The sequence below is a fragment of the Diuraphis noxia genome, unplaced genomic scaffold (genome assembly GCF_037042655.1).
Source record: "Diuraphis noxia isolate RWA-SAM2 unplaced genomic scaffold, SU_Dnox_SAM2 contig0002, whole genome shotgun sequence".
In the NCBI taxonomy this organism is placed as follows: Eukaryota; Metazoa; Arthropoda; class Insecta; order Hemiptera; family Aphididae; genus Diuraphis; species Diuraphis noxia.
In genome coordinates, this window is record NW_028301712.1 from 23659380 (window position 1) to 23676589 (window position 17210).

The 17210-nt window shown below is 26.6% G+C and overlaps 1 protein-coding gene across 1 annotated transcript; it reads right to left on the reverse strand.

Moving 5' to 3' along the window:
• Nucleotides 1–8764, reverse strand: LOC107164624 (uncharacterized). The gene is made up of 3 exons (XM_015512511.2): nucleotides 8557–8764; nucleotides 4301–5679; nucleotides 1–810 (listed from the first exon to the last, which is right to left on the reverse strand). The coding sequence occupies exons 2-3, from the start codon at nucleotides 5677–5679 to the stop codon at nucleotides 564–566; spliced, it is 1626 nt and encodes a 541-aa protein (XP_015367997.1). The 5' UTR covers nucleotides 8557–8764; the 3' UTR covers nucleotides 1–563.
• Between the last annotated feature and the right edge of the window lie 8446 nt (nucleotides 8765–17210).

Sequence of the window (17210 nt, forward strand, 5' to 3'; positions counted from 1 at the left end):
TTTGTGTTTTAATAAAATATATTTAAATAAAATATAAATACAATCAGTAATAATTTATTATAGTAAATCGCTTAAAAATAAAATTACTTTATTTACTTTTAATATTTACGATTACATTTGGCTTTTTATTATTTATAGTTTATTCATGGTGATTGAAATTTGAAACTTATTACAGTTTTAACAATACTCATATAGTATATAATATATTATACATTTGTATAAGCCCGATAAGGTCATAAATACACATTATAACAATAATTAAAAAATCAGTAAAGTGTATATTAATATGTCTACATATTATAAAAATTAATATACCTAGGATAATACATTTTTGCTGATGAATAAATAAGTCATTTATATATAGGAAATTATCTACCTATTTCAAATAATGTAACATAATATACATTTCTTAGATACTTATTATGACCACTATTTAAATTTAATACTACTTAGGTAGGTAGTTATGTAAACTGTTATATTTAAATATAATAATACTTATAAATATATAACTACCTATTTAATTATTTGGTATTATAATAATTAAGAGGAAACTATAGCATAAGTTATTGTTGTGTTTTTAGAGTTAATTTTACTTTTCTAATTTTACGATTTGTATATGGTCTTCCTTTTTTATAATACATCGACCTTCTATTTCTACTCAGAGGTTTAGCTTCTTTTTCATCGTTGGTTGCTTTGTTTTCTATTTGTGCTGGTTGAATTAAAATTGGTTGATATGATCCATTTAATGATCTTTGGAATTCTATTATATCATCATTATTTCTCATTCTTACCACGTCATAATCGAGGTACCTGTAATACATGAAATTAAGCATTAATAGTTGTTGATAAATTATAAATGGCTTAAACTATGGACTAACTAGAACACAAAGCTAAACCAAATAAAAAACAACATACAAACATGGTATAACCCAGGACTAAAGACTAAAGAGGAAACTATAATAAATCGACTACGAATGGGGCACACATTTATAACATACAGACATATCATGGAAAAAACAACCCATATGTGAAATGTGTGGAGTGGACTTCACAGTCAAACATATCATCACCGAATGCCAAAAACACGATGACACGAAGAAAAAACACCAGATATCACAACAAATAGGAGAAGCGCGCTTGGACCGGACCCCCAATCAATCATGAACATTTATAAAAGAAATTCAGCTATATAACCCAATTTAAGCCACACTATAACATAAGTTAACCACCTTTGTAAACTAAGTTAATGTCAAACTAATGACCATAAAAGCTGATGTTTTTTAGATCAATAAAAAAAAAAAAATTATAAATTATTATACGATTTTGTATTATAATATTACTTTTGATTTACAATATTAAGATCAAATTCAGAATAGACATTTATTTAATTTATTATTTTGATGTCGATATTAAATGTCTTTGTTTTTTATTTAGATTCATTATTTTTAATTAATTATTAAAATAATATCATAAATATTTTTGTATAATATGTCATCAGTAGGGCCTGGATTAAAATGCATTTAAAACCATACAAATATGCTCTAAAAAATAGCCAAAAATGCAGTTTACCTCGAAAATGACCTGAAAAATGCCATTTACATATTTTTTTTAAACAGTTTGATATTTTAATTTGGAATATATCATTAAAATATATTTATTATTTTATTTAAAAAAAAAATGGAAAAATTGTTTTGATGCTGTATGATGTTGACACGCATATGTTTTGAAGCAATATTATTCATTCTAAACATAGATACTAAAATATATATTAATAAATACGCTAAATTTGTATAATATATTGAACGAATATACATTAAAAACCATAAAAATGACCCAAATATGCTACAAATGCTTATTAAATAAAAAAAAACACCGAAATAAGCAAAAAATGCAGAATACAATTTTTAGCTTTGAAACACTCGTTACATGAAACGAATTATGTACTTGGAAAGCATTATATATGACCAACCAAAAAAGATGCACTTTGCATTGAAATCTGGACCTTGGTCATCAGTAATTTTCATTTAAATGTGAATACTAATGAATAACGATTTGTATATATTATATTTAATTTACTTATATTATTGTTTTAAAATGAATTATTCTTATTAGTTATTAGTTATTACGATTAACATTAATAATATATATTTTATTCAATTCATTGGTTATAATGTATAATGTTATATAATGTATAATATAAGTAAACATTTTCGTATGTGTCATATAAGTTATACATTTCGAAATAATGATGTAGGTAGATACACAATATTATATGAATTATATTGTATTCGTACCTTAGTCGCGTGGAGCAATAGTTTCTATTCTATGAAAGCAATAATAGCCAATAATAACTGATTATCAATTATATATAGAGCTAAACCGTCACACAATAACTGCATAATATTTAGTTTGATTGAAAATAGAAAATCGATGGTGGCGGATAGTCCAAAGAAAAATGCAAATTATTCCGAATGAAACGCCAAACATGTTTGAAGAACAGTTATAACGATCAGTCGGCTGATATTTTTTCTGAGACTGTATTTATACACTCTCAATAATTTGCTTAAACTCAGAATTATAACTTATAGAAAGCAATAATATAAACAGTAAGGTGTAACGGTAACCTATTAGTGTATCTTATACATACATTTATTGATGGTCCTATTCTAACGGCTGGAAAGTGAAACGTATACTGTGTTGTTTAACCGTCAACCACGTTTTCATTTCGATTTCAATGTCATGCTCTGTGTGTTATTTAATATTTTATTTAACCAAAATGTTCAGTCATGCTATCTGTCATTGGTGCTGTGGACGTATCTTAACGATTTCTCTGCGATTGTCCAGTTTAGAGGGAGTTAATATTTTATCGTATACACTTAAATATTTATTCAATTGATTAGCCGGAAAAAGTGAAACCCTTTATTTATGTTTTATACTTTTTCTTTTTACATTTTTCCGTCATCTCGTCAAAATATTAAAATTTTGCATATGTTTTACTATTTTACTCAGGGAAATGCAAAATAAGACTACCTATATTATATGCATATTCAATCAACCATACGCGTTTTTGTTCATATTACATATGATTTATGAATAGTGTAATATTATGCGTGCTTGTAAATAAAGGTGTCGTAATTTTTAGAATTCCAATGAACTGTTGAGCTTCTTTTTTGTTGGGTTTTATTGCAATTATGACGTTTTGTTTATTCATATTCAATATTTTTATGAATATGAATTACGGTTTTACTGCACATCTATCACAAGTTTTTTTTTTAATTCATCAAGCTTACATAATGATAATACAGTGAAACTTCCATAGAACGAACTTCTATTTAACGAAATTTTCTGTTTAACGAAATATTTTTAAGAACTATGACCTTCATTGTTAATTACACGTAAATTTATTTCCAAATAACGAATCTGATGTTTCTATATAACGAAATAATTATTCGATAAAAACCAGTTTTTGTAAATGTTGTCACTATCAAATTGATAGTTTATGTCATAGTTATATGTAATACCAGATGTACAACGAGAATGGGAGTTAGTTCACTGCGATGGCGTTACTTTAAAAGATTATTTGAAAATTGATGAAGATATCGCCGTATATGAATCACCTACTGAAGAAAGTATTGTAGAAGAGGTTAGAAAAAAAGAAAATCCTGATGAATTTGAAGAAGAAGACGACGAAGAGGAACATGCAGTAGAACAATCCAAACTCACAGAAGAAGACATATTAAACGTTTTATCGGTGGTAAGAAATGGTTTTAGACAAGAAGCAAATGTTCCCGATGAAATTTTTTTAAAACTTGACGATATAGAAACTTTTTACGAAAGAAGGACAATTTTCAAAAATAATAAGCAAACAAAACTTACTGATTATTTCTTTTAAATTATATTTAAGGTTAAAAATTAAATTAAACTGTAATAATATGATGTTTGATGTGGTTTTTACATACATACATAATAAAAAAATAATTTAAAAAAAGTTGAAAAAAATACGTAATTCTATTTAACGAATTTTTTTTACTGCTTATTCGACATCGTTATATGAAAGTTTCACTGTATATAACATTTTCGTTATTGAGTATAATACTATGTATTATAACTTATTTATAATAATTGTATGATTAAGATGAGATTTAAAAGACTATCCAATAGTTAAATCTGATTATGTTTTGTTGTATGTACGTAAAAGTAAAATCATGTGCACACAATTTTGAAGTGATTTGATATCGAATTACATTTTTAAATCTATATTATTGTTTATTCTTATTCATAAAATATTGGATCAACTAACCTTCCTACTGCTACTGCACCTAATCCCAAAGCTGCTCCTCCAGCTACTAGACCCAATGCAGGTAACAAGATCGATGGAGAGGATACCATACCCAGCTTTTCTTTGACCACATTAGTGAGTTCGCGGTTTCCGTTTCCGAAACCCAAATTCCCTGTTATCTTGTGTGTAGCTTCTACTATTGGATCAACTACGGGTCTCGTTAAATCCGACATCTTATCGAAACTTGTTTTCATTTTATTCTTCATTAGAGTCCAAAATGATGCTTCGTCGTTAATATAATAACTAGGTACATATTTCCCCTGTTTTTCGGGTAAACTATAATGTGGAGAGTATTTTTTAGGAACTTTTACCCTTGATTCTTTTTCTAAGCCAGGTTCAAATGCGTATGGGCTCCTATCCGCGTGAATATCATGTCCAAAATATGAAAGCGCTTGTTGCCTTCTACCGTCTCTTTGGGGTTCTTCTATAGGAACGTGAGCGGGAACAGGTGGTTCATATTTTGCAGCTTGAACACCCAACTCTGGATGAGCATACTGTAAAACGGGGGTCCTTGCACTTTCTTCGAACGATAACCTTGATACTGTTTTTGGTGAATAGGCGGCAGAATTTGGGAAAACACTTATACTTGGTGCATGCAACACACGAGCTTCCATTTTTGGCTCCAACATCCTGGATGTACGGTCATTTCCTAAAATGTTTCCGTTTATATTTTTTATGTACCCAAGGATCTTGTCTGTCATATATTTTTCGTCATATGAATCTCGCTGTGCCGTAAAATGTTGCTGTTCGTTGTTTAAAATAGGTTGTGCCTTCTCTGGCTCAGGTTTTTTTTTGTACACCTGCCAAACGCCATTGAACATTGGAGAAACTGTCTTATATTCTTCTTTTACTACGTGTTGGTTAGTTTTATTTGTATTTGGAACTAATACACCATTGATAACTCTTGCGTTTCTCCATACTTGGGTGTCATTTTCATCATCGGGTTCTCGAACTCCGGTAATAACGGGTATTCCGTCGGAATCCACATGAATAAGACTTCTAGATTTTTTTTCCTCGTCTTTTTGATTTTTTACATAAACCGAATCCGATCGTATGACGACAGGATCTGGTACTCTAGGTGTATTTTCGTTACTTGTTGACACTAACTGTAAGTCAGGTTTGGGTGACGATTCGGTAAATTGTTGTCTGCCATCACGTTTCTTTACAACTATGGTAGCGATGTCTCCCGTTCGAGTTTTCACTTCCAACGTTTCCATGGCATCGGGATCTAGATTTCTGGCTACTTTTATAGATGTTCTTGTCATTTGAACATTATTGTTATCGGAAGCACCATTAACAATAAGAGGTAATATAATAAACAGGAATGGTATTTTCCACATCTGCAAAAAATATATGTACTATTGATTAGTCTTAAACTGCATAATGTAGGTATTGTAATATATATGTATATTACAATGTATTTGATAGTTATGTGTTTTATAAAACATTTGAAATAATTTTAAGTCTATTTAAATTTCTATTCCATAATAATACGTATTTAAAAAAGCAGGTCAAACATTTTAATACATTGAATATTATACATGCGTAATATTTACAACACCATAAAAGTTTGTGACACATGTTTAGTCATACAAGTTATATTTTAGTTTTATCTTTACTAAATAATTCATTTTCGAGCATTTAACTATTGAAAATTCAAAATATCGATCAATGTTATTTGCTTAGAAAATTATATTTAATGTGTTTGTCCTCATTTTTTTCACCATCGTTCTAAAAAATACAATGTTAAAGCACATAGAATATTCTAAAGTTATCCCATCTATATTCCAATATATTTGCACACGTGCCAATAAATTAATACGTATTCATTGGCTATTAATATTCGCGTTTATTGAAAATATGAACCATACTTTTATTTTATTGCTCAATTAATATATATATAATTGTATATGACGAACTAGAGTCAAAAAGAAATAAAACACTATATGATTATTTCATTACACTTTAACGCTCTGAGTGCCATTGACCTAAGAATCGAAGTTTACTTTCCCTTCTGCAACACTTATTCTAGACAGGTCCCAACGGTGAAACGCACCGTTTCGTCTTCTAACTGGTTAAATATATGAGTGTTCCGGCATATCGTATAGTGAAATATTAAAAATGGAAATGATGATAAGGAAAATATGTATTATTGAAAACCAGACAAACTGAAAAATTGCTGTTGATAAAATAATTTTCATTAAGGCATTGGGCTTTTCAGTTCAATGTTTAAACCTAATGCTATTGTAAAGATCAACAGTCATCACGAGTTTCTCACACTTTCACTTAGTTCATCGAATGCTTCTGCCAATGTCACGAACGTTTGTGATAATTGAAATTAAAAATAATTATAAACGATGACGCGACGTGAAAACATAGAACTAATCAATGGTTTTAATCACGTTATCATATCATATTTTATCAACTAAATAATATAAAAATATATTTTTATGATTAACATTTTTTGAAAGGTCGTTTGTTAAAAATTGTTTTTGTTTATTTTTAAATTTGTTAAATTTTTATTATTTTACTTGTAAAAATAATTAGTCATATAGATAATTAATATCATACATAAAATATATGCATTGAAATAAATATTACACAATAGTAAAAGTATAAGAAATATAGAATCGAAAAGTTAAATGTTGGATTGTATATTAGTGTTTAATTATTAGGAATAGAGAGATAGGTATAGTTAAATAGATTTTAAGAATATTAAAATTGACTATTAAGTAATAAAATTAACATTTGAGTTGCTAAAATATAGTTATATATATTCTATATAATTAATAATTGCATAAAGAAAAAATATACACGAGGAAAATTTGTTAAATTTGATCTCGTCATGTTATTTTTGTGTGAAAATTTTGTAACCATATTTTAATTTTTAATTGTTTAAAAAATAAATGAAATTTGATAAATTATTGTCTACAAGATGTGACTTTAATTTGAATTAAAAGAAATTATTTTTTTCTTGGACTACAACATAACAGACATGGGTCATTATGGATGTGTGAGAAATATAGAAAGGCTTGAATATATATATATATATATTGTATATATAATGCCTGTAGCGTATGTCGTTCAAACTAACACTTAATTTTAGTATAATATTAATTATTATAATATTACCATGATGTTGAATAATTAATGGTGTCTCAGTTTTATTTTTATGTTTGTATTTACTATACTGAAGTAAGATTATATCAAGAGAACGGAAATTTATCCTAAAAAACATCATAAGACATGAATAAATATTACGAGTATGAGAATATGATAATGTTAGTAACGGTCGTCGTAACGTCATGCATTTATAGTGTATATACAAATGATTTAAACATTTTTACCCTTACATAAAAATGTGTATATTTTTTAATATTACAAGATGTATCAATATGACAGGTGTTCTATTAAAAACCAATGTTTAAACTTAAATGGGTTTTTGTTTCGACGGTGTACACCCTATGGTTTTTATATTAATCTTATATTTTGGGTCTAAACCGGTATTGTAAGACATTTAAATAATAGTCCATTGTTACATCGTTTAACTTTTTAACCATAACAATAATATAATATAACCCTCTATACCTATGTATTTACTTTTATAATACGTCTATAGTTTATACCACAATGTAATATAGTATTTTTTTTTTTTTTTTTAGGTATATTATGTATTATTTTATTTGAATAGTATGCATGAATAGCAGTTTTTTGAATATTTTCGTTGGTTTTTTTTAAAAAAATGATGTTTTACAATTTTATGTTTGCATAACATGTACCTATAAATAGCTATATGACTATAATAAATAAATATAATGCTATAATATGTAGGCTAGGTTAGTTGCACTAACACGTGTGTCCGATTGTCAACATTATCATTTATTAAGTGCGGGCATGACTGCTGCAGTAATCACCATAATTGCATAATGATATAATATAGGCATAATAGATACTATATAATTCAAAATATATGAATTTATTTCAATGCATGATATATTGTAAGTGGAGAAGAAATGGAATTTAATATGTATTACTGAAAAAATATTGCTAATAAAAATTAATTAAATTAGTTTTTTTTACTAGTATCAATCAGATTTTGTAACGAAAATGTTCCATAAAAGTACGCAGCGGTATATTGCAAATACTATATACAAGACAATACAATCATCTTACGATAACATTAACTGACTAATGAATAAATCAAAAACTGAACTTACCGTTAGAATTTGTTTTTATTATCCTTTAAATGCACACAACACTGTATTTAATAAACAAACTTTATTCTACAACGTAAAAACTGTGCACTGGTTCAGTCTTATCGGAGTATTAGTTTGGTTTTAAAAAGTAAAAATATTCACATTTCACTTTCTACAAGCGGCCGTACCGTACTTACAACAAGCCACACAAGACTAACCCAATGTCGTATAGTTCTCCAGTCGGTACGCACCGATGCTTTCTTTCACTCATTAACTAATTTCCCCTGCTCTCGTGTAGCGTAGTAGTGACTCGTATACCTATAACTGCATTGGTACGCACCTGTCTGTACTTTTGGCCAGCCAATACGATATGATTATATGAATGAAATGTATTAATTTGTTGTGTACCTATAAGGCGGGCACAATGTTATATTTGTGTTTGATGACGTACCTTAACGTATACCATAACCGAACCTAAACACCATATAAATATATTTGAATATTTCTATTGACGTGATAAAAATAGATGCATAAACTGCTGGGGATTGTTCTAGTTATACAAAAAATAAAATATAATTAACAAGCATTCGGTATAATTATAATATTCCAAATGAAAGTAATAGTTAAATTAAATTAAAAATTTTAATTTATAAATTGTGGTATAGAACAACGGTTATAATTATGAAAGTGCAAGAAACTAAGCACATTTTAAATTCTATAGAATCGTCTCAAGCCTTATACTATAATAATATAGTTAGATCATTTATAGGTACAACGACAGTTAAAAAATATATTGGCACTAAGGCCATAATATGTAATATGTATATTATAGTATATAATTTTATATGGCAAGAAATTTGTATACAACTTAAAGCTATACAGTATTTTATTTTTTCAATTTCATAAAAAATATGTTGTATACTTTCATATACTATATTGTATTGTACATAGATTAAATATTCTATAAATTGGTTTTACTGTTTGAACCAATATTTTATATTATATATTTTGTAAGAAAGGTATTTATTTAAAGTTTTTTGCTATAAAAGGACTTTATATTATCTATAACCTAACCTAACCTTTTTTTTTTATAGGTCTCCTGAAAATGAAAGCCTAATTTACCTAAACTATTGTCAACACATTATATTATACTTAATGTGATCATATTTTAATTCTGAAAATAAATTTGGGTTTAGAAATAATATTAGAGGCTATACTGCAACACTAAACCGCACTAAACCCGCAAGTGTTGTTTCCGTCTCACAAAAGTGTATAACATAGTGAAAACGGTTTTACACGAGATAAAAACCACATTTTCACACTATAAAGAGGAGAACATTTACTAGTGAGTAACGTTGTTTTAATTTTTTGTAAATTGCAAATACGAAGTGTTTAAATTTGAAAAACTTAAAAAATAATGAATTTTTCAACAATAAAAATTTTTTCGGATCTGGGATATCGAAAAAATAAAAACAACATTGTACTGATGGACTATAATATTATTATTGTATTGGGCTTTAAGGTAAAAGTAAAATATTATATATACGTTATATATATTATACTTTGTAACTTTAAATCAGCCATTCGTTTAACAATGTATCATTTTTCGTTTAAAAATATTTATTTATTGAATAGTTTGGTATATCATCGCTGTCATTTGAAATGATTTCCGATGATTGTATTTTTCTGTGTTGGAGTATGTTTCTAAATTTCTAGCATAATGAAATATACAGGGAAGACATTACGTTTTTATCGAAAGTGATATTGTAATATTCTTACAATTTAAAAATGCCGTATTCATCTGACAGTCATTATAAAAAAATATTTAAAAAGTAATTTAAGAATATTCTTCAAAAACATATTTATCATCTTGTCTCGCGCCGAAGAAAATATGTTTTCGTGATTTTTATGATTCCCGCCTTCCAATGCTGATTCTTATTGCATTTGTCGATTTCCGCTTAAAACTGCTTATACAGTATGCGCAGTTGAATGAATGTGTGACTATGTGTGTGCACGTGTATCATTATTTATAGCATGTAAACTTGTAAGGCCTACATATAGTGCATTCACACTTCTGTTGAATCATTTGTAAACACGTGAAAGCTAAATTTTTAATGCAATAAAAACAATTACTTATAGGGTAATATAAAATTGTATATTTTTGAAGTAGTTTAAGAAACTATATCAATACATATTATATATTGTCGTAAGTAAAGATACACATGATAACATCATACATTTTAAATAGTCGCCATATAAATGTATTACACTAATGGAATATACTAGGTAACTCTACATGATTGAGCTATAATATAATATTTTAATTTTAAAACGGAAATAAATTTATTATTTGTATTTTGTTTACTTATTACTACTGGCTGGCGTCTGCTTAAAGATAAATGTATATGTATTAATAGTTGTTGTAAAACGCTTTGTATTTTTATAGTTCTGCTATGACAATATTGCAAATCGATATCACGGTATGAAGTTTACTAGGGGGTACCTAAATTAATATAATATTATTATTTATAATAATAATATTATATTAATTTTTATTAGATAATAATGGAATTGTATAGATTATAAAATATACAGTATTTATTATATATAGGTAGTAAGATACTATAAGTTTTAATATTACGCCAATAACTGAAATATTATTTGTAAACAATTTCTAGAAACGCTTTCTCTCTTTTTTATTTTATAAGGTAACTGCCTACTTAAAAAGTCATTAAATAAGTTCGATTAGTATAACCAATAAAAACATCAATTTAAATTATAATCATGGTTGTCCGTAGTCACTGTTGTGCTGGAGGTTAAACGTCGGCCCCTGTCTCTAGTTACTGAGGCTGCAGCATCCGAGTTCCGTCCCAAGAACCTTTTTTATACCAATTCCGTCCCTATTAAAAAAAGGTATAGGTACACCAATTCGTCCCAGTTAAAAAAAAGGTATATACTTAATTAATAATTCCGTCCTTAATCATTTTTATAATTTAGTCTTAATAATTTGTATAGTTATTTTTGTTATAAAATGCATTAAAATAAAAATATAACTTTTCATATTATTTACATTTTCATAAGTTAATCGTAATAATATATATATGTGTAATGAAAAAAATTCAGTATATTCTAAATATAACAAATAATTCGTATAAATATGGTCGTGATAAAAAGCATTCAAAAAATATGAGTACCTATAAGTCGAACTTATTATTTTTAATAATTAAAATTTTGCCCTTTTCACTGTACATATATTGTATACTATTCATTTTTAATATATATTAAATGGTATGGACATGCACAAATATAGACTGAAAAGTTTATTTGGATCAAAAGCTGAAATAATATTATCTTTATTATCTTTATTTCTAATTAATATGATATTGTTATTATTTATTCGATTTGACACTGGACGGAATTCTTGATATATCTATTTAAAAACCCTGGTACAGACCGGCTTTTTAGAGACGAATCCTCGTTCCATACACATGTTTCAAACCAACCGTAACCTTTCCCCATTTTCTCTACAGTGAGAAAAAAACAGCCATCACTCAATGGCCTCTATGTTTCTGTAATTTAATACTAAACAATAAAATCATTTGATATCAATTAGTCATTTTTGTACGTGTGGTCGTTTTTTTCCTATTGTAATTTATCAATACAATAAAATTACCATCTATTATTAATTACTATATCATTAATACATGTAGTTTAGATAATTTCAGATTATAAACCACCAAGAAGTGTATAATTTAATTACAAATATAAAACAGGTACAACAAATTTGAAAGAATATTTTTATTTCTTTAACGATATATTAAATTCAATACTGTATAAATACCTAATGAATCTTAAACTAATATTTCAAATTCGTATGAGTAGCTATTTTTTAATGGAAAGTCAGTCAATCATTGTCTTATAGCCATGGGAACTCGGTTATATCGCATATTTCTCTGATTTTCCCATACTATTACGACCATATGTATCCTTATTAGGATAATAATTTCATCGTCTGATTAATGAATTTTTTATCAATATATACACTTCAAGTATTATAAATCATTATAATACATATATTTAAAACATCATAGTTGTTATAATATTTATATACATATTATAAATCTTATGAAAGTCGTGAATCAATATGTATTTAGTTAACCTTCTTGTATCGTTTGTAGGAGATTGAAAAACGACGAATTTAGAAAAAATCCTGGTTTAAAAGAAGTTTACCTACCAAAAAACTTTATGAAAAGTCATTTGATATGCAACTAAAGTCTTGTTAATTGATGAGCAGATTTTCATTCGTTTTTCTTTTATACTATTTTTTTAAAGAAACTAAAAAAAATGTTTTTTGTTTTTATGATTGTGGTTATGTAAAAATGTATATACTTAGGTATAATTCATACAGATTATTAGTTGATTGAATTGATTCATACGATACATGCACCTACATTTGAAAAACTGATAAATAACTTTGTACTCTCACTTTTTATCATCATATTACAGTTTAGTTTTAGTGTCAACCGCAGAACTCAACTCTTAGTTAAGAAATCAATGTAATACTTAAACTAAAAATATTTAAAAACAAATAATTGGCAAAAAATAATGCCACAAAGTCAAACGTAGGAAAATATTCACGTGGTTTATCGGATTAAAATGAAATCAATTTTCACAAAGTATTTTTGGTTTTGCCTAAAACTTTTGAAACAATCAATTTAAACTACTTTTAAAACTAAAAACTACTAATTATTTATGCTAAAGAAAAATACATGAATCAAATAATAAGCTTTAACCATGTGCATTTCTACATCAAGTTAAATAATGATGTTCCCAATTATTTTGTAACTTATAGAAAGTTGTTTGTACCACCTCCAGGGAAATTCCAAGACGGCTAGTAGCCAAATAGTTGTAGAATTCCTCAAATTACTCAAATCAGATTTTAATTGCAATATAAAAAAGTTCATTGAGTTGCATATTATGTGAATAACATATATATAACCAGACGTCTACACAGTTCCAGATTAAATTTAAATATTTTGAATTTTTTTTTTAATATTTTGATTTTTAGGCGATATTAATGTTTTTAAGTTTATTTTGATAGTGATTTATATGTATATTAACTTTTACGTCATGAAACGTTAAAGGAACAAATACAACAATCATAATATAACCAAAGTTAAAATAGGGTTTCAATACTTAAAAAAAATTTCATTATTTTATATTATTTGTATTTACTACATGTCTACATAAGTCTATTTTTCATACATAAGTTACTATAACTATGATGATACTGATAAGTGATAATTGCATAACAGAAATAATATTGCATTCAAAGTAATTTCAAAATCGTCATCAATAATTATTGCTTACATTTCAATATTATCTGTAATAAATTTAATTGGACTAACAATTTGGTATGTTACTCTTACCTTACTAGGGGTAAAGTCTTAGACACAGAAAACAATAACATGCAATAGTGCAAGGATCCTCTTAATACTTTTTATCACTAAATCACATAATATTATAATAATATCGTATACAATTTTATTTACCTATATATTCACTCAAAATGTACATTACATGTTACTATATGTAACTATTTAAGTTCTATGTACTTTTGTCTTTGTTATTAATTCATATGGTGATTTTTTAAGAATTATTGTGTTTTTGCTGGTAGATTGGTGAACTTAATTTATAATTCACATATTATTGACCATGTCTAAAATATAAAACAGCAGTTTAAATTAAGGCACTTTAGGTACCTATGTATATCGTACATTATAATAACCACATGAAATGATAATTAATTATTTATTATATGGTTAGAAAAATTGTTATGAACCAGATAATAGTTAGTAAAAAATAAAACTTGCGTGTTTTTTGCTCATTTATGTGTTTATAACATTTTTCACGTTTGTCAGTTAAAAAGTAGTTGACCTTTAAAAACCAACATACTTTTAACTTATTTTACAGGAAAAAGTGAGGGAAAAAAATCTTATAATAACTTATATTGTATTTTATAAATAACGCATACGTTGTAGGAATTTCTTCGAAAAATAATTAAGAATAATAAAGTAGGTAGTAGGTATTTATAATAATTATATTCAGAAAGTTGTTTGAAGAATCCATCAGTTTTCGAATAATGACGTATTTACAATATAATATAACCATACCTGAAACAATGGTAGTATGCACAACCAAATTAATAGATTTAACAAATATTATAAAACTTATAACTTATAGTCTATTAAGTATGGAATATCAATATGTTTTAGAATTTATGACATTTTAACAAATATAATACATAATATTATGATTTTTTCACGCATATATGATTGTACTAATATCGTTTCCAGCAACCTAAAGGGAATGTTGACAAATGACAATGAAAGTTATAGTAGTTCAACTAGTTCAAGACTATGTTTATTATATATTTCGGTAATAAATTAAATCGTGATCTTAGAATTTATAATACGGGTTTTTATTCTTGAACTGTCATGGAAGACTGTGTAAATTAAATAATGACTAATATCCATTTATAGAAACAGAAATACATAAACAAAGTTATAATCAACAAGCAAATATTATACGTAGACGAAGATCTGAGTTTCCAAACTTAGTATTGATAATAATTATAATGACTATAATAAATAGTCACTCATATCGCCGTCTCTCTTTTATATTCGGGTGCATAATCATTAAATAGCCGTTGCAAATATTATTATGCACAACATATTGTAGATATTAATAAAAAAATAAAATGAGATACACCTCGATGTCTAGGGTGAGTTACTCATCAAGTAATTTTTTAACAACTCAAACTCAAAAAACAATTTAAAGTGGAGTGAGATTACAGTCTAAGTTGGTCGAAAGACAGACTATTATTAACATTTTTTCAAGATTTTAAATTATGAGTGAAGATGGAATGTATTGGTTTTACAACGATTTATTTGTTAATCAACTGTTTTTATAGGTTCAGCATTGACTATAAACAATTTAATGAACGCAAGACGTGAGATTATAAATTTAAACAGAGCATTATTTTTTGAATGCTATATGATTTCCATTACTTTCAAATATTAAAAATAATATCAAAACACCATTTTTCACCGAGATGATTGAAGCGAAACGAGTGTTTACTGTCTGTATATCCTGCTCAACTTTTTCTTTTTTTACCCACAATTTTCATGTTTTTAAAAAAAATGTATTTATAATTATTACCTATGTTAAGTAGAATTGCAGAGTATCCTTATTCAATTTTGAATCCCAAGGCGCGAGAAAGAAATGCTTTAAATTAGGTATTTTACTTATTTTATTAAAAATAATATTTTTTTAAAACCAATATCATATTTAGCTACTTAGCTACAATGTATACTATTATGCTTAGGATAAGAATATGATACAATTACAAAAAGGTTTTTTATTCCATTGTATCTAGATAATTGTTTATATTTTTTATGTAAAAGAGGATATAATACTATATTATATTATATTAGGTACTACTGGGCATTGGTTGAGAGATTTGCATAGAATACAGATATACTACGAAGATTTTTAAACTTTCAAAATAGGTATATTTTTTAAATTAAAATCCATAATTAAAAAGCACGCGTTAATACAAAATGTTTTTTAATCGTGAATAATAGAATGATAAAACGGTGTACCTATACTGTAAACATTTTGGTTATTAGATATTGAACGGTTTTTTATTGAAAACCATTTAAAAGTTTAACGTTGACCTTAATATTCACTTGCATTCACACGCATTATGCACACTACGTATTATACAAAATATTAAATCATAACGCTAAATCTACAACGTCCGAAGAGAGAGAATGTATATAATCGCTGCAGAGAGTTATTTAATTTCGCAGTTAGGCGTGTCTGAGCATGCAGCTCTTCGGTTTTACTTTTTCATCCTACTTAATATATTAAATACGTTATACTCCGTTAAACGTTTCATTGAAACGACCGAAAGACGAAATCGAAGATATGTGCTTACGAAAATGTCGTACGACAACCGCATTGCATAGTATGACGCGTAGTCATTGTATTTTGTATTGTATGACATTATTTTTATGATAAATTGGAATTTGTATCAAGTGAATAATATATTTGTTTCGGATTTTGAAGTGAACGCGTTGTGCCATTGCAATAATAATTTAACTATAGCATCAGCGTAATGAAAAATAAACAATATTTTTATTAGACAATATAATATTATTAAGAAATCAATGATTAAGTTAAAGACGATCTCAAGCTTACAAAAAAAAAAAAAATAATAATAAGCGGGAAGTGGATATCGCTCTGCTGTACAGAAGGTTAGGAGTGGGTTACTGTAATGGATGGAATCAAATTTGAATCCAATGATACTATATCATTGTATTTGTATACGAAAAACGATTCTGAGCGGAGACGGTTTATTTGTCTAGAATATATTATATACTATTATTATTTATTATTAATACTTATTAAAATATTTGACTTTCCGGTGGAAATTTTTTTTTTTCGTCGATAAAGGTAAAGATTATAAAGAATTTTAAATTAAATAGATTTAAAAAGAAAAATTTTCATGAATTTATATTTAAGATAATTTGAACAATGCCGTAAGTTTTACATATTTAGTCAAAATTTGAACTTTAAATGCTTATATAAAAAATTGTGACTATGTATTT